General features: G+C 32.8%; 1 protein-coding gene across 1 annotated transcript; it reads right to left on the bottom strand.

Moving 5' to 3' along the window:
* Positions 1–14,614: 14,614 nt before the first annotated feature.
* On the bottom strand, positions 14,615–17,485 carry LOC131055961 (receptor-like protein EIX2). Its single transcript, XM_057990275.2, has one exon. The coding sequence runs from the start codon at positions 17,483–17,485 to the stop codon at positions 14,615–14,617; it is 2,871 nt and encodes a 956-aa protein (XP_057846258.2).
* Between the last annotated feature and the right edge of the window lie 2,411 nt (positions 17,486–19,896).

Below are 19,896 nucleotides of genomic sequence, written 5' to 3' on the forward strand. Positions count from 1 at the left end.
CACTAAGATAGGCTTATGTGGGGAATTTTGAGAAGGACAAGCACCTTGACATGTAAAGATGGGTTTATTAGGTGTTTCATTCACATGTATCAAATTGATTGAAGATGGTTTAGGAATATCAAAGGTGTCCTTATGAATTTTAGAAGAAGAATGAATAATATTGTTGGAAGAATTATTGATAGTCTCTTCTTGCACTAAAATATTATCATGGATAAGATCAATTTTAGGAGACAGACTAGAAGTAGGCATTGCTGTTTTAGAAGGAAGGATATTAGTAGGAAGGGTCATATCATCCTCTATCATCAAAGGATCTACATGGGGAATAAACTCTCTAGGAGAAGGATCAACATTACTCTCTAAGGTCTCACCTTTAAGAGGGAGATCTTTGAAAGAGATGTCAACAATCTTACCTTGAACTAGGGTATCCTTATGAGTAGAATCGAGTTGAGGAGAGGGAGATGCTTTGTTTTTAGAGGAAGAATGATTGAGATTATATCAAGAGAGTTATCAATCATGATTTCATCCTCTTTGGCTAGGGATTTCTCATGGGGTAGAGAATAATCAACACCTTATTCTAATGGTTCATCCTGAATAGTGAGGTCATTGAATTTTTTTTTAGAAATATCTTGCACAAATATGTCCTTATTGTTATTGCCAATTTTGGGAGAAGGGATAACATTGTTCATTAATTCTTCATCCTTAGGAGGGAGAGCATCACTACATGTGTTTGAATCATATTCTTGCCTCAAAATGTGTTTAATAGGATGTTTAGGGGAGAGAGAATTAAGGAAATTGATTATGATTTCATCTTCTTTCACCAAGGCATCTTTATGGGTAAGACAAGCTTTGGGGCAAGTAGAAGCATTTCTTATTAATGTACCATCTCTAGTTGTAATTTTGTGGAAGTGAAAAGAGGAAATGCCATTACTAGGAAAAGTAGGGACAATACCATCTTCTTGCACAAAATGAACCTAATGAGGGGAGTACTCTTTAGGAGGTACATTAACATCTTTCTCCAAAGATTCATGCTTAGGAAGAAGATCATTGAAAGAAATGTTCATAACCTCTTGTTGCACTAACATGCCCCCATTGGTAAGAACAATTTTAGGAGAAGATAAGTCAATGTCTGTAAATACCTCTTCACTTAGAGAGGCATCATGTAGGGAAGGTAAAGTAAAACTAAGAAAGTTATTTATGATATCATCCTCTTCCTCTAAGATATCTAGATGGGAAGGGCACATTTTAGGAGAGTTGTCAAGATCACCCTTTAAATATTCATCCTTAGAGCATGGGAGAGTTTTAAAGGGATTCGTAACAACTCTTTTAGGCACTAAATTGTTGTAATACATAGGAGGATGTTCTTTAAGAGGGAAAAATTGAAACAAGAGAAGCTAACCCATTATCACATGAATGAATCATGACAACAATTTTCCTCTTTCAAATGATAACATATGCATAATAGAAGGAAATGTTCAATTTTAACCAACAAACACACTCTAAATTTTGACTTAGAAAATTAAATTTATGAGTGAAATGAGTTCCTAAACTAGATCTGAAAGTAATGATCCGAATTAAGCTATCAACAAGTTCAATTTTGAATTGAAAAATTAGGGTTTTAGCAAAATTAACCTCTAAAATTTTAAAATTTGCAAGGAATTGAAACTTGTAAATGTAAATTTGAATTTTAAATAGTGAAAACACTCAAATATGAGAACATAAATCGAAATTAAAGAAGATTGAAATTCACGTCGGGTTCACCAAAATGTGTAGGGGGAAAAAGCGAGATCGGGTGACTAGGACCTAATCCTACTTTTGCCAACACATTGGGAATATGAAAGAGCCTAGGGAGATAGCTCACTTTGGATACTTCTTGTGAGAAAAATAGAGCCTAGGATTAACTCTTAGGTTTTCTATTCCTGTTGTTGCAAATGATGAGAAAAATTAGGGTTTGATTGATCAACTACACTAGGAGATGAATAATGAAGCATATATGAACTAAAATTGCACAAACCTGCAAATCTAAAATTGAGATACTAAAAACAAAGAAGGGGGGGAATTTAGATGTGTACCCAATACTAAAAAATGAGCCAAACTGACTAGGACCAAGGTGCCATGCCCCTATCTTATATCTGTAGACAGGAGGCTGTAACTGAAAGACTACAATTTTGAGATCCTGAGACTTCACACTTCCAAAATTCATTGATTTTGAGGGGGATCAGGGCACCACGGCCCATGCCCCTATCCCAGACTAATTAGGGAAAATGTGAGACTTCTAGTTTGTCCTTGCATCTTTTCTTGAGGTAAAAGTCTTCTGGGGTACCTGTTTCTGCACCTCCAAATGAAAAGAAAGGGTTTGGGTGGCTATATAGGATTTTGTCTCAGTAAAACCCCTATGTTGGTGATTTCCACCTCCACAAATATTTTATAATCTACTGAAAATGTGTGTGATAGAACCTTGTGTGTATGGAAGATCCTAAATGAAAAAGATAAGAAACTAGAGCTACCCTATGCTTGAGAGTAAACCCTAAATGCATGTAAATGTAAATGAAAATGAGAATACTTGATAAATTCTTGATTAATGTTGTTGAATATTGTTGAAGACTCCACATAAGCTTCTCTTTTGCTACATAGAAGGCTCCTTGTAATCGCTTTGCCAAAAATTTCTTGAATTCGATCCTCAAATTCTTTCAAATGAAGAAAGAGAACTCTTATGTATGAAACCCTAGATCTTAATTTCATATTTAGACTGACCTAGGATTTGAATTTTCCACCAATTTTTTAGGGTTAAGCATTATAATATCATAGAATTATGCTCTCAAAATTTCGGGAAAAAAGTCAGGGACCATGTGCACTTTCAACATGGTCCCAACAACTTTTCACCAAATTTCCAAGGTCATTAGATACAATGATATTAGAGAGAATCCCAAAGTTATAGCTAATTTCGACATTTTTTGATATACAGAATCGAGCCTTAAAGGTTGAAATAGGACATAATTAGGGTTTATGATTAAATGATTTATTAGAGCTGAATAAAATAAAAAGGGGCACACTTAGGGTAAAGGGCCCACTTTTATGATGTGAGGAGTGATGAAATATGACTTTAGATTTAATTAAATCAATTAATTAAATGTTTAAAGGGAAATTAAAATGCAAGATGTAAACACACTAAGGCGGGTGCTAAATTAAGTGTGGAATTGTACCACCCTAGCAAGGGTATACAATTTATGACACTACAGGCTCGAGTGGGAGATTTTTTTATATGCGAAGAGGGTATAATATGTCTGAACATCTATCAGAGAAAAAATGTAAACCAAGTCTGATTTGATATTCAAGGACATCTTGAATCAAGGTCTACAAGTTTCAACATTCTCTAATAATATTTTAGTTAACAGAGGACCCTTCGATTGATTCAGACAAAGCATTTTTCAAAGTCAAGGTTAGGAAGGCAGTCAATCTTTTTACCCAAATGGATTTGGTTCTATGCATGGTCAATAATAGAATAGTAGAGAGAGGCCCCTTGAATCCAAAAAGACAAACTAGAGATTACATGTTGCATCTCATCATAGATATTGAGAATCATGTGTTAGGGGGAATAAGAAGTCTAAAATGTTCAAATATAATAGGAGGAATACCCAGAGAAAACCCATTATTAAGAGATGGGTTGGGTGATCTCACAATTGTGGGTTGCACTTTCATCCACGAAATAAAAATGCGAGTGGGGAAAAAATTGGTGAAGCATGTTTGATTGAACTATCCTTGGTGGTTTGATCAAACACCCTCATACGATTGATGTCAACGGAGTTCAATTGAAGGTACATTTTTATTAATATTTAAAGGTGTTCAATTGAACCCATTTAAAATGACTTGTCATGATCATAGGATATGCAACCTTTGTCAACACTTCACTTAAACTGGGAACTTCAAAAATAGATATGAATTTGTAATGACCGATGTTTAACTCTAAAGACCACCATTCAAACTTTTCTTGTCAATTACTAGCCATGAATGAAGGCATTGACGTAAGGTGAAGAGGCATGTCATAATCAACTTATAGACTTCAAATGATCAAGGCTCAAATAAGGAGAATGAAAAAAAGACAGAGACATTCTATTGAATTGGGGAATGGGAAGAGTATTGGTCCTTTGGGGAAAACCAAACATAGGTAATGACTAGACATTGACAACTATATAAAGCATGAAAAGTAGAGCAAGGAAATACAAGGGGCTACAACTCTTATACAAAAAGGCTAACCATGCAAATACAAAAGGGGTTGTGAAGTGTAACTTACAGAGAGGCCTCAATTGAGCAAGCACAGGCCCAAGAGTAGCACTGAGTGTGATAGAGGCCATTGAAGGTGTATGCGGAAAAAGTGGGTGAATAAAACTTAATATGTGAAAATTTAGTTAATACTAGTCCACACACACACACAGGACTTCTTGATGCAAGCTATGGAGTAACGACGTGTTACTCAGCTTCCCAAGGAGGGTCCCATGGTTCTCTATCTCACAATGTCCCTCAAACCAATGTTTTTGCTCTCAGATCACTGAGCAAAATGGTTTAGGGATGGCAAATGCGAGAACGAGAGATGCTTTGATAGATTTTAGTATGAAAGGTATGAAATGCAATAAACTAGATGATAAGATGACAAGATTAGTATGAATACTATCCTAGCATACTATATTTAGTCTATGATTGAGTTAAAAATGATAAAGAAAGTAATCTAAGCATGCATATTTAGACTAATTCTTGATCTAAAAGAGGCTAAATGATGAGCATAAAGATGATATGAAAGCTTGAAAGTATTTGAGCATAAGTATGATGCTTCAAATTTGAAAGATGATTGTTAGAATGGAGGAATGAGAGCTCTATTTATAGCACAAATAGGGCAATGGATGGTCAAGATTGAATGGCTTAATCAAGGGCCAAGTTTGAAAGTTAGGGATCCATGTGCACAATTTGCACCAATGACATGGTGACAAATGTCAACATAGGGTTGGGTTGAGAGAAGAGGTTGGAGGCATTAAAGGCCTGAGAAGACCTCATGGTTATCTAAAGGCTAAGGGTCAAGTCTAAGTTAGGATTACCCACTGGATTAAGAGTTAATCCAAGGATAAACCTTTGTGCAAATGATTAAGAGATAATCATGGTCAAAGCATTAATGGCCTGATGAGACCCTTGGGTTGGGTAGAGGTTGAGTCAAAACAAATGTTTTAACCATGTAGGAGGGTTTGGGTTAACCATTAATGGTTATTGGAGACTTTGTGGATTAAGTGGTTGAAGGTTGGAAGCTTTCAAAGGTTATCAAAGACTTTGAGACATTTAGTGGTTGAAGGTTGAAAGCCTTTAATGGTTATCAAAGACTTTGAGGCTTTGAGAAGTGACTTCCCTTTGCTTAGGGATGTGACAAAGTTTAGAGGAGGGGTTAGGTTAATTAGAAGTGATTAGAAGATTCTAGAAGGGATTAGAAAGGGGTTTGGGATTTTGCAAGTGGATGGGGAGGATAATAGGATTTAATTGAAATAAAGTAATTTAATTCAATTTGGTTGCAATTTGGAGAAATTAAATAAATTTGATTTATTCAATTTAGGATAACTATTTAATTAAATTTGAATTTAATTAAAAGTGGATAGGAGGATTTAATTGAATAAAATGATTTATTCATTAAATGGTATAGTGAATTTTATTTAAATAAATTGAGTAATTTACTTAATAAAATAGAGGAATGCGGATAATTTAATTAAATTGGATTTAATCAAATAGAGAAAATAAATATAAAATATTCATTTAAGAATATGGTCATTTTTATACGTCTACATTTTGCCCCTCTTTGAAGTGACGTGTGTGCACATGTTATTTCAAAGAAAATGATGCCTTTTCATGATTTATGATTAAATGCAATTTTTGTTGTGTCACTCTTTTATTTGCAAGTCATGCCCCAGATTCGATATTTGATGTGTGATGCCCCAGATTCGATATTTGTATCGTGCTGTCATGATTTTATGTAGTTGTCCAATATGAATGTCGGTATAACTTGTTTTGATGTGAGATATTTCAAGTTATGTAGATATCAATGTGTTGTTTTAATCAAAATATGATTTATTTGCGTGTTCTATTTCAAGTTCGATGTGGGAAGCCTGATGTGTATTACAAGCCGATATGGGTTGGAAACTTGAGTTGTGTTACAAGCTGATATGGGTGGGAAACTTGAGTTGTTTTACAAGTTTATGTGATTTTGGTACTTGAGTTGTTTTACAAGTTTTGATATGGTTTTTGAGAACTTGAGTTGTGTTACAAGTTGATATGAAATGATAGGATTTTGAACTTGATGTAGATGAGAAAATTTGTTTCATGTTGTTGATGTAAGTTTGATTTTGATATCGTTGTTTTTGATGTGGAAACTAATATTGGATTTGTTTTGAGATTTGATATGATAATGCCCCCTCGGGAGATCGTTCAAGCACACAAAGCATGAATGATCTCTCGAAAGAAGAAGAATGTTGTTTGAAAGATAGAAGAGTAGATAGTGATGGCATGCATGGGTTTGATAAGATTGATTAGATTGATTGGAATGAGAGCAAGTATGGTTTCAGGTATGACACCTCCTATATAAGACATGGATGATCGATCATCTGGGTTTAGGAATGATATCACCTGTATAAGAGCTGATAGAAGATAGTTTGGAAGAATGATAGAAGATAGTTTGGAAGAATGATAGAAGATAGTGTAGAAGAATGATGAAGATAGTTTAGAAGAATGATGAAGATATGAAAGTGAAGAAAGTGAAGAAAGTGAAGAAAGATTCCATGATGATGTGATAGATATGCATGCGAGGGATGCAATGCTGAATGATGAATGATATTTTGAAAATGAGATGTATGATATGATATGCAACTAATTGTAAAATGATATGCAACTATGTTAAAATGATATGCAACTAATGCTTTTTTGGCAGCATCTTCATTCTGCATTTGCCATCCGATATAGCCATATTGTTTGCTTTCTTTGTAGATATCATCATTGAGCATTGATTTGTTTAGGATATGTTGAAAATTTATACAAGCATAATGGTATAATTGAACCATAATGACCTGAGAAAAATTTACAGAATATTTGATTTTGCAAGATAGCACAAGCGTCAAGGTATAATTGAACTAGGACGACCTGAGTGCGTATTGCGTAAACAGACAAGAGTTAACCTTTGTCCCATACAAATCCGAAATGTCCTCAACAATATGCCACCTGATTGCTCCGTAGGACAAATTTGTATGATAAAAGATTTCACTCAAAGATAGAAGACAAATAAAACATCACATTCCTTCCTTGCTTCTCTAGTCGTAAGACATCCTGGAGGTGCTCAGGAGATATGATAAGCAAAAATTAACAACCATAAGTAATCATGCATGCTATTGGAAATGTATTCTTGTCAATTAAAACATCTTGCAAAATAGATCTTTGTTCAGTTGAAATCAGTTCCAGTTCGTGATGTTTAGCCTTCTTGCATTGTTGTTTGGCATTTGTTGGTTGTTTTGATCCTTGTTGTCTTACTACGTGTTTGGTCTGATGTTGAAAATCTTGAAGGCGAAATGCCCCAAGCGAGGTCAGGATTTTGCCCCTTGTTGTTGATACTAGTTTGATATGGATATGTACACTAATCACCAAGCCATGGTGGGATATTATTTGGATAATTGTTTTAGATAAACCAAGGACAGTGACTACACTAAGTATGTCCAAGATTGATAAGCATTTGTGAATTTCTGGTGATGCCTTAGATGGGTGGATATGATATGTACAATATGATTTGTGAAACATGTATTTCCATCAATTGATAAAGATAAGGCTAACTATAATAAAATCCAGCAGTCATACGGATTGATGTCATTGTTATGATTTGGTTGATGATTGATGTATAAAAATTTATTTCTCTTGATGAATTTGGAAAAACTAGGTTGTTGTTTGTTCAACGTGATGTTACGATAAAGGTTCTTTCTTCTCAGAATAAGGTGATTAGTCATGCATGAGTGATCAATGGATTCCTTTGATTGGTTTGGATTTAGTTGATTCTTGTTTTTGAAAATTTCAAATCTTACTCTATCAAAGTGAAGGTTTAGATGCCCCTTCACGACAAAGTGTGTCAAATGATATGGATAAAAGCCTCCCGATCTGGAAACTGGATTTGACAATTTGAAAATTTTAAAGAAGTGTTTTGAGATAAAAATCCGTAAGATGGTAAAGGATTTTGTTGATACTGATGATGAGATTTTCCGGATTATGATAGGAGAGACGTCCTTTATCGTGCGATTCGTTTAGGATTCTGACAACTTTTGTTTTGGCACAAATTTAGCTCGAGAAATAGTTTTAATGGTTTGTTTGTCACTCGGCTTTGATGAAAAATGATGTTGATGGATGGATTGATTATCAAGACTTGATGATTGATAGGAATGTCTAGTTTCAAAGAGTGAGTACCCCGTATAAGACATGTTTGATGTTGATGTTGATTTCAAGTAATGAATTGATTAACAAGACATGTGATAAGTTTGATTGTAGACTTTGAGAGTTTTCCTGTTGTTGATCTGATTTGATGGATGGTCCATGTGTTCATGCTTTGATTTTTATTTTTTTTATTTTTTTATTTTGTTGATTTTGTCGATTTTTAGTTTTTGGATATTTTGATTTTTGTGAGTTTTTGGATATTTTGATTTTTTTGAGTTTTTTGGATATTTTGATTTTTTTGAGTTTTTGGATATTTTGATTTTTTTTGAGTTTTTGGATATTTTGATTTTTTTTTGAGTGTTTGGATATTTTGATTTTTTTTTTTTTGTTTTGTTATAAAAATGACCATATTCTTAAATGAATATTTTATATTCATTTTCTCTATTTGATTAAATCCAATTTAATTAAATTATCCGCATTCCTCTATTTTATTAAGTAAATTACTCAATTTATTTAAATAAAATTCACTATACCATTTAATGAATAAATCATTTTATTCAATTAAATCCTCCTATCCACTTTTAATTAAATTCAAATTTAATTAAATAGTTATCCTAAATTGAATAAATCAAATTTATTTAATTTCTCCAAATTGCAACCAAATTGAATTAAATTACTTTATTTCAATTAAATCCTATTATCCTCCCCATCCACTTGCAAAATCCCAAACCCCTTTCTAATCCCTTCTAGAATCTTCTAATCACTTCTAATTAACCTAACCCCTCCTCTAAACTTTGTCACATCCCTAAGCAAAGGGAAGTCACTTCTCAAAGCCTCAAAGTCTTTGATAACCATTAAAGGCTTTCAACCTTCAACCACTAAATGTCTCAAAGTCTTTGATAACCTTTGAAAGCTTCCAACCTTCAACCACTTAATCCACAAAGTCTCCAATAACCATTAATGGTTAACCCAAACCCTCCTACATGGTTAAAACATTTGTTTTGACTCAACCTCTACCCAAACCAAGGGTCTCATCAGGCCATTAATGCTTTGACCATGATTATCTCTTAATCATTTGCACAAAGGTTTATCCTTGGATTAACTCTTAATCCAGTGGGTAATTCTAACTTAGACTTGACCCTTAGCCTTTAGATAACCATGAGGTCTTCTCAGGCCTTTAATGCCTCCAACCTCTTCTCTCAACCCAACCCTATGTTGACATTTGTCACCATGTCATTGGTGCAAATTGTGCACATGGATCCCCAACTTTCAAACTTGGCCCTTGATTAAGCCATTCAATCTTGACCATCCATTGCCCTATTTGTGCTATAAATAGAGCTCTCATTCCTCCATTCTAACAATCATCTTTCAAATTTGAAGCATTACACTTATGCTCAAATTCTTTCAAGCTTTCATATCATTTTTATGCTCATCATTTAGCCTCTTTTAGATCAGGAATTAGACTAAATATGCATGTTAGAGTACTTCCTTTATCATTTTAGCTCAATCATAGACTAAATATAGTATGCTAGGATAGTATTCATACTAACCTCGTCATCTTATCATTTAGTTTATTGCATTTTTAGCATCATATATAGATCACTTACGGTGATATAACAGCTTTTCTTTTCAGACATTTTACTCATAAAAAGATAACCATTAATCGTAAGTAAATATAAAAAAGGTACGTATTTCTTTGAGCTTTGCTGTGTATTTATCATACAGATCGTGGTAATAATTACGATTTCTCAATCTCAAGCAAATCTAAAACAGTGGTCCCACAACTTTGCAATACGGATTTTAAAAAGGTTCAAGAACTACAAGGAGTACACACTGGACGTTGTCCTTCATTCATTCGTGCGACATTGTATGCAGATGGTGAAATAGGGTGAAGAGTGATCAACTACTGAAACATTTCCAATCGTCTTGCACACCTCTACTCAAATGTACACTGTCGATTAAATTTTTGAGGTCGTCCATTTCATGGAAGGAGACGACTTCGGCGTAATTAGAAAACAACTTTCCACAAATAATAAAAGAATGCTTCTTTAAATGGTAAGTTCGCACTTTAAACCTTTTTCTTAAAATATAAAATTTTAGTGTAATATATAGGTCTTTATTAGCATATTTTCTTAAGGGATTGTAATGGTTTGTTTCAAATGGTTGTACTATGGGCATGTCAAATTGTTGATGTTGAGCATAGAGAGATCATGTAGAGTCAAATTTGTGATTTTGTTAGTTGAAATCCCAGTCATAAGTTTCCTCAAATTTAATGCTTGCTCCTTTCCAAAGGTTAATTGCTTCATCTATGGTTAATTTGTTGGTTTTTGTTGGTCGAAGACACTATTAACTAGCAATTGCAACATAAAGAGGTATAGGTTGATTATATAAAGTAATATGATAGAGAGAGCACTTTTCCATATACACAAAAGATTCATTTAAATTAATTAAAAATCATATTTTCATATTAAATTAATTTGATTTAATTTATCACTATTTTCATAACTTATTTTATACCAAAATATTCTATTTCAATCATTTCAGCTTTGTTTATTAACACAAACCAATCAAATCCATATAAATATTCCAAAGCAATGGTCATTATGAGGTTCAAAATTTAATTTCTAGATATGGAAGATGCTTAATCTACAGTAGTAACTTTTATCATCACTATGGTAAATAGTATACAAAATCATTCATTTAGCAAAGTAAATTAGAAAAATGAGTGAATTGTTCCTTAAATTTTAACATAAGCTCTAAGTTTCAATTTAATGAGAATTACTACAACTCACATAATTATTTAATAAATGTTTTTTATTTTTAATTTAAAAAAATTATATTACATTAAATTATTTTTATTTTAATATAAATATAATAATTAATTAATAATATACTTATTTATTTTGCATTTTTTCTATTTTATTCTATAACAATACTTAAAATAATATCCTTTAACATAATATACTTGTATGCTAAAAAAAATTGTAACATAATGACAAAATTGCCCCATGGATAGATAGGGTAATCCTATGGTAAGTATCATATTAGGTTAGCCACCTATGCGATTTGATCTTGAGATCCTTTTATGGGTACGCCAACATGAAAACTCATCATCTACACAATTCTTTGAGGGCATTTTTTATTCAAATGAGTCCCATGAACCAAAATAAGACAAAGTAACAACTTCAGCGAAAAATTCCAAAAAATTCAACAAATATCTCAGCCAATAATGTACTTATAAAAAAAAAAAAGATTTAGTAAATTGCAATATTCATTAAAATTAAATTAAATTTTATCAAAATGTAAAATGTGATTCATTTAAAAAAAATTAATGATAAGATGTTGACAAAGAATAAAATTTTATGTTTCATTTTTTTGAAATTACTTCAAAATTGTACTATTTAAATACATATTTTATATATCAATTTTTATTTATTTATAATTTTTTAACTTCATAAATTTATTTTAGATCAATTAAAAAAACTAATCTTAAAAAAGAAAAAAAAATGTAAGGTAACTTTAAAATAATAATTATATTTTAACAAATAAAATTTTATACAGTCATTTTTAATAATTATAATAGTAATCATTTCAAAACATAATTTTTATAAAAAATCATAAATTTGGAAACATATATATTCAATACTTCAATATACATTTTTTTTTTTTGATCGATAAAAGGCCGAGGCCAAAGAATTCTATTAATTTAAAAAATAGATAGAATTACATATACACCTCCATTTGGTGTGGGCACCGGTAGGAAAGAATGGAGGGAAGAAAACCTCCGGTCTAGCCCAGATCCCTATTTTTACTTGTTACAATACAATAACAAATTTTTTGAAATGTTTCTTTCTTTTTCAAATTTTTAATAACAATTTAATTTTGCACAAAATTTATAATTACAAATATATTGTGGAAAATAAAATTCCCTCTTTGAGACCACAAAGTACTTTAAAAATTATATTCTCTTTCAATTTTCTTTCAATTATTTTGTTTCATCTTGATGATGGTTTAGGGAATGTGACCCCAAACATTGATGCGAAAAATTCTTACACAGTTGAACTCAATAATATATTACAATCAATAACATGAACTATGAAAATCTAATAAATTTAATTTATGATTTAGACATTAAAAAGGGTCACCTAAATTTGTCAAAAGCTTTTAAAAGAAAAAAAAAAAAAAGAATTTTTTTTTATCATTGATAGGCTATATATAATTTAATAAACTTGGAATGGCAAAAGCTCACCAGTCCTTTAATACAATATAATTTAATAAACTCAATATGGCAAAAATTCACCATATTACTTTACAAATATACCTCTAACATTTAATCTCTTCCATCCCCCCACTCATCGTCAAAGGGAAAAGAAATAACACAACCACTAACCATTTATAGTCTACCAACCATATCAGCTATCCACCCAATTCTATAGAACTTGCTAATAATAGGCTGGCTAATTAATTTGGTGGCAATATCTAAAGGTACAAACAGAACTCTACACACATGTAAAAAAACCAAGAAAAAGCAATGGCAGCATTTGCAAGAAAAAACTATGAATTGAAATTTCTTTACAAAATTGAGGCAAACCAAAATCAATCTCCCTATAGCTCTGTTTCAAAATTAATAGGACGAATGGATATTTTCCATTGTATTCTGGCTTGACATATAAAATGAGTCAATACACTTCCTACCCATTGTGCTTGCATAATAGAAATGACACAATTATATGTTCCTACATGTATCATTTTGGTAGATAGAAAACAAATTTTATGCATTAATTTATCATGGAAGCCAATAGAAAGTCTCCATTTCACCATATTAGTCTACATGTTAATCCATACATGTTATCCTTTTGAATGACAATTCCATCCATATTATCATTTAAAATCGGTACATGGTTGCATACATCATGTGATAAACATGAGTTCCAAATCCATAATTTTCAAAATCTCTTCCATAAATCACACCATGAATACATTTTCTAGATCACATAATATTTTTAACTCTACATGCTAGACTATACTCTATGGTAGACACTAAACCAAATTACACTATTTGTCTTCACGTTTAGAATAATCTAATGTTGAATTCATATATATTTTTATGCACTAATGGTCTTTTTATGTGTACATTCACATGAGTTTGTTTGAAGTGGCTAGCATAGTTTTAGAAGTAAATGAAGATGAACTTTCACGATAGCACTACATGTTGTCACTCATGTTTGAGTGGGGCCACACCCTATCTTATCATCTTTACACTAAAACATCTTTTACTATTCATTGTTGACCAAACTACTTTTACAAGTGGAGTGACAACTTTATTTCCTCTTTTTCCTATAATTTTCACAGAATAAGGAAGTGGGAAAGCATGTACGATTTTGTTAGAACAATGCTTGTATAACCACTCAATTTGAAGTTTGAAAATGACTAAGCACTTGAAGAAAATTAGGCGCTATCCAAAAAAAACTACTTTTCTACCATTTGTATATACTGATATCGATAAAATGACATCAAAAAATCAAACTTGCCATATCATTTGAAGCAAAATGGCTATCCAGCGAATAAAATAATTCATTTGCTCTTTTATTAAAAGTGCAATTTATTCTTTATTATTGTCATTATGTCGATTGCATAGACATCGCCTCAGTTGAAGTAGCTAAGCAATTTTGTAGTTTTCAATCTCAACCTTTAAAAATATAGAATATGGTTATGTGTATATTTTTTATTTTATTAGAGAAAAGAAAATTGTTAAAAAGAACAATGTAATAAATTTTATATGTATTTAGCATTGACTATTATATGTGAGAGAGAAAATTAGGTGTTGTATGAGTGAAACATCTAGAAACAAAGCATTTATCTTGTAAAATAATATTATATGGACATTTTAATAGATCAATTTTTCTTCACAATTACTACATTTAATTTTTAAATAAAAGGAAACAACTTTCAAAATTTTGTAACCTGTTTTATAATTCTAATCATTAATTGTGGAAGCTTAAAATAAGAACAAAATCCATACATTTAGAAAAGAGTACATTTTGTAGTACTACTCATTTGAAAAAGAAAAAATAGCACACATGACAATGCAAGTAAACAAACATAAATATGAGTGACATCCCAAATGTGGAATAATCCAAGCAAAAGCTTAGAGCATCTTTTGTGAAATAGCTTCAGGGATTCACTACTCACAAAGGTCATAGATAAAATTATCCATGAAAGAAAAGCATATGTATCTCCATTTCATGTGGAAGCACAACACTGCAATCACAGTAGCAAATCCCACTCCGTAACTTAACCCCACTCCCACTGCCCACCATAGATCCATTACATCTGCATATACACTTTTAGTGGTTGTATTATTCAATTCTTTGTAATTATGTTGTCTACCAAAACCAAGACTCTGTGTCCTGTTTTCAAGGGGGGGCCCATGAAGATTAGGATTTCCTAGAAAGGAAGAAAGATTCAACACAGCAAGGAATGTGAGATTTAAAAGTTGAATAGGAATCTTTCCTGACAAATTATTTTCTGAAAGATCCAAAGATTTCAACGAAATCAAGGCTCCCAAGGATTCTGGAATTACCCCACTTAGATTATTTTTTGATATGTTGAGAGAAATTAATCCTCTCAAGAGCCCCAATTCTGAAGGAATATTTCCTGACAAGTTATTATGTGACAAATCCATGAACTTGTCTTGTCCAATTATTTTAGAGTATGGAGTTCTCCTTCCTTTTATCCAAACTGTTACTTCATCAGCAAAATTCATTCCATAATCTGTGTCCAAACTGAAACCACTCTCATAATATGAAGAATATTGCAAATGGAAAGTCTGTGAATTATTGACCAAAGCACATAACTTGCTCACATCTGAAGGTATATTTCCTGATAATTGATTATCTGGTAAATCTAGAATTTGAAGATATTGCAACCCGAACAGCTGGGGCGGAATTCTACCATCAAATTTATTAGAAGCCAAGCTAAGAATTCTCAAAACTGTCAACTTTTCAATCCAAACAGGAATGCTACCTTCAAAATTGTTATTTCCTAGATCAAATATTTGGAGATCTGTGCAATTCGCAATAGATGGTGGAATAATACCTTGCAACCTGTTACCATTGAGATTTAATGTGCGAAGACTCTGCATATTTCCTAACTCCTTCGGAATCTTCCCTTGCAAAACATTTTGAGCCAATTTTAAAATTTCCAGTTTAGAACACCGCCCTATATTTGAAGGAATCATACCTGTCAACTTGTTCTTTGACAGGTCCAAAACTCCATAATTGTTACATATAGAACTTGGAATTTCTCCAGTCAAATTATTCCCTGACAATGATAGTGTCTCAAATATCCCAATTGTTGTAGGAATAGAGCCATTAAACCCATTATTTGACAGATCTAATCCATATGCACCAAAATCAAGAGCAGGAAGAGAGCCATATAATCTATTCCCATGCAAGTCCACTGTACCAAAACTGTGAGATATCTTGCGAGGTAGAGAACCTTCCAGTTGGTTATTTGAAAGATTGAGCAGATAAAGATTAGGAAGATCCCACAGCCACGAAGGAAGATTTCCCACAATGTTGTTATCTGAAAGATCTAGCCAGGACAATTGATACTGCTGGGACAAAAATGCAGGGAAGTTGCCTTGTATATTGCAAGACTGCAATTCAAGAATAAACAGGTGGGCAAACTTAGGAACCCAGCTTGTAGAGATGTCAATGACAAACTGATTTTCTGAAAGGTCCAATTGTGAAAGGCGCGTTAGATTTTCAAATAGTTGAAGTGAAATGTTCCCTCTTAATCCGCTGGAATGAAGTGACAACGTGTCTAAACTGGACAACTTTGAAAGGCAATCTGGAATTGTTCCTGAGAACTGGTTGTGGCCTAGTACAAGGCTACTTAATTCTGGAAGCTCACAAAGAGACGGAGGAATCTGACCACTTAACTGGTTGTGATTAAGGTGCAGATATCTAAGGGAGGTTAAGCTGCCAAAAGAGGATGGTATACTGCCCTCCAAATTGTTGTACCTCAGATCCATGGTCATAAGTTTTGAGAAATTTGCAATAGAAGTGGGGAACACTCCCGTTAAATTGCAACCAGGAAAGGACAGCACGACCAGTGAGGAAGAATGGCTTAGCATGAAAGAAAGGTTTCCTTTCAAGTCGGGGTTATAATCAAGCACAAGATTGCTCATTCTTGAACGGGGCATGAAATTGGAAGGGATGAAACCATTTATACCACAGTATCTAAGATCAAGCGAAACCAATGAGGACACATTCTCAAACCAAGAGGGCAGTTGAACCGGGAATGAATTCTCACCTATATGCAGATGTGACAAACGGGTAAGGTTTGAGAGATCTGGAATATTACTTGAGAGCCGACAGCCAATCAAATGAATCTGGGTAAGATTGGGAAGACCGCTAAGGGCATCACCCCAATGCTCAGACGCCATGCTCAAGTTCACCCAATTCATATCCAAGAATTCCAAGCTTCTTAGATTTCTTACCCATACATCAAACTTACTACATTTCAAGTAGTCATTTCCTGAAATATCCAAATGACGCAAGCTTGACATATTTCCCAACTCCAGAGGGACTTCACCGCCAAATCCAGCATATTTCAAGCTAAGAAACTCAAGTCTATGCAATTTTAAAAGCTGGGGAGGGATAGAAGTACCATTGAAGTTATTACCGCTGAGATCTAAGTACTGTAGATGCTGCAGATTAGACAGCGATGTACGAACTTCACCAGTCAACAGCTGTTTGTGGTAATCACTTAAATCACTTAAATAATAATCAACCGGATTCCTTAAATCAAGGCGAATGACATGGGATGTGTGGTAATCACAGGCAACACCCTCCCACTCGCAACAGTTGAATCCCCGCCAAGAGGATAACCGACCTGAAGACAAACTAAGCCCAGCCTTGAAATCCAGCAAGTAACTTCTTTCATCTTGTAAACACCCTGTTGAAAATGGGAATTGAGAATGGAGCATTATTACCCATATCAACAAAAAACCACAGTCCGCAGTCATCTTGAACGAAAGTGGATACATTGCGCAATTTACAATTCTTCCCCTAGTGAGATATAAATAACTGAACAATAAAAATAATTCAATGAATCTTTCAAGATGTTGGGTTTGATAAATTTTGTGTTTTCGCAACATATGACTTGATAAAAACGCGGCAACTTTTAAACTGACTTTGACTTCCAAACACTACAAAAGTCTGGATATCTTATTCCACGCCGATAGAAAATAATAGGAAAACCATATCGTCACTTCACACGTCACTTTGACGAATTTTTCGCATATTTTAAAAGAGAAAGGTTTTTCTATTTTTTAATGAATTAATTTGTTTACTCTAGCTGGTAGTTGCAAGTATAACTAAAGTAACTATAATAATTTAAAGGGTCGACATAGTTGATATTTTTGATGGGTTAGGGGTTGTAGAATTAGAATCACACGTACTGATATCTTTTATCAAATATGTAAAGATTGATGGAAAACATTTAGATACATCTTATTTAAACATAAATATAGGTGATTTAGATACTATTAAATCAAACAAATTGATTATCAAAATTTTACAATTATTTTTTGGAATCTTTATGAGTTTAAAGTTTTAAAATTTTGATTAAAATATTCCATTTAGGAAATCTGAAGATAAAATAAATTACATTTATAATTTTAGATGTCAAGAAAGTAAACCATCATCTCTCTTTACTAGCATACACACATAGTTCCTTTTAAGAACTTCAAATATTGCCCTCAATAGACCATGTTATTCTTCACAATACTTAATACAAAGTGTTATGAGATTGATTGAGTCATGACTAGCCCCATATCCCCATGACTGCTTATGAACATTTTTTACTTAAATTTAAGCAGCTAGATGTACTTTCCTGGCTTTTATGCACTATATGTTCTCATCGATGTTTGACTGGGGCCACACCCTATCTTTTCATTTTTGACAAGTACAGTGATAGGTAACTTTGTCTTTTCTATTTTTATGATGGAAAGAGGAATAAGGAAGGAAGTGGGAAAGCGTGTAAAGCTAATTCCATATGATTTTGGTAGAAAAGTGTTGTCTTCTACGCGTTTGAAGGGAATCCACAAGATTTCTGATGGATTAGAGTTTGTCGTGTATTCAGGGCTCTCTTGTAAGTTTCTGATGGTACACAGATTCCACAAGATTTTTGATGGATTAGAGTTTGTCGTGTATTCAAGGCTCTCTTGTAAGTTTCCATGGAGAAGCCTTCCACGTCATTTACATTATTAACTGACTCTGTCTGTCACTAGTTTTATCCTTTCTCTGTGTCACATGGGTTGCTTCTCACTTGTCACCTGTCACTCACACACAGCTGTAAAGTTCGCCGTCAAGACTGGCCTTATTTGCTCTTGTGCCTATCATCATGTGACTTGTTTTGATACAATTGCATTCCCTCTTTTATCCTGACTGATAACGATCCGATTTGTATGAGTTGTTATGCATAAAAAGGTCAAAAAGTGGTCATTTCAAAGTGTTGTCCAATACTTGATCTCTATTGCACCAATAATGGCACACAACAAGACCAATACATATTTATTAAATATCTAATAACTATTATAATATTCACCTTTTTACAAATTAATATATACCTAAATATATTAATTTTGGCACGTTTAAAACATATTTTAAATATTATATAGTTTAAAATGGGTGGTCAAAAAATTTGTTGATCACCCATAACCACCTTCCCGCATCCATTTTATGGGCCTACTTGGCATGAAATAACGTCAACTATGTTGCCCTAAAAACTTTGGGAAATGAAGATTTTTGGGGGCATTTTAATTGTTTGCTCTGCAAACCTTATTCTCTGCCATTTTTCTTTCCACTTGACCATCTACAACACCAGTCCTTCTACTCTCCCTCTGCAAGGTAACACTTGCACTCTTCATACTTGCATATTGGATGTCCAATGATGGTTTATTCTCCTTCGTACCTGCATTATGCTTTGTCTATTGATGATTTCTTTGTATGTGGTTTAGGGTTTCATTTCAATGCTCTCTTACAGTATAATATTGCCGAAATCTTCACAGAGAATAGCAAAAAATTTGATTATTTATTACTTTCTTTTGAAACTCTTAATTTGTAATCATTTTATTTAATTGGTGTACTGTTATTCTCTCCATTGTTTGCGATTCCATCATTTCTTTGAATGGTGTTGATGATTTCATTTCAATCATCTCTCTCTATTTATAATACCACAATAATTACACAGAAAGCCAGAAAAATAGAGTATTATCACGGTCTACGATGTTGAGGGTTTCATTTTCATTGTTTGTATCATTGAATTTAATAGGTGTACTATTATTGTCTCCATTTGAGGGTTTATAGTCATATATATATATATATATATGGCTGCAAGCAACACAATTAGTTGACATTAGAAAAGAAATCATATGAGATTTATATCTCAATTGTA

The sequence above is a fragment of the Cryptomeria japonica genome, chromosome 8, assembly GCF_030272615.1.
Source record: "Cryptomeria japonica chromosome 8, Sugi_1.0, whole genome shotgun sequence".
Classification (NCBI taxonomy): domain Eukaryota; kingdom Viridiplantae; phylum Streptophyta; class Pinopsida; order Cupressales; family Cupressaceae; genus Cryptomeria; species Cryptomeria japonica.

What these genes read in the sequence shown, in the direction of transcription:
- LOC131055961 (XM_057990275.2), bottom strand. Translation starts at nt 17,485, where the DNA reads ATGTATCCACTTTCGTTCAAGATGACTGCGGACTGTGGTTTTTTGTTG.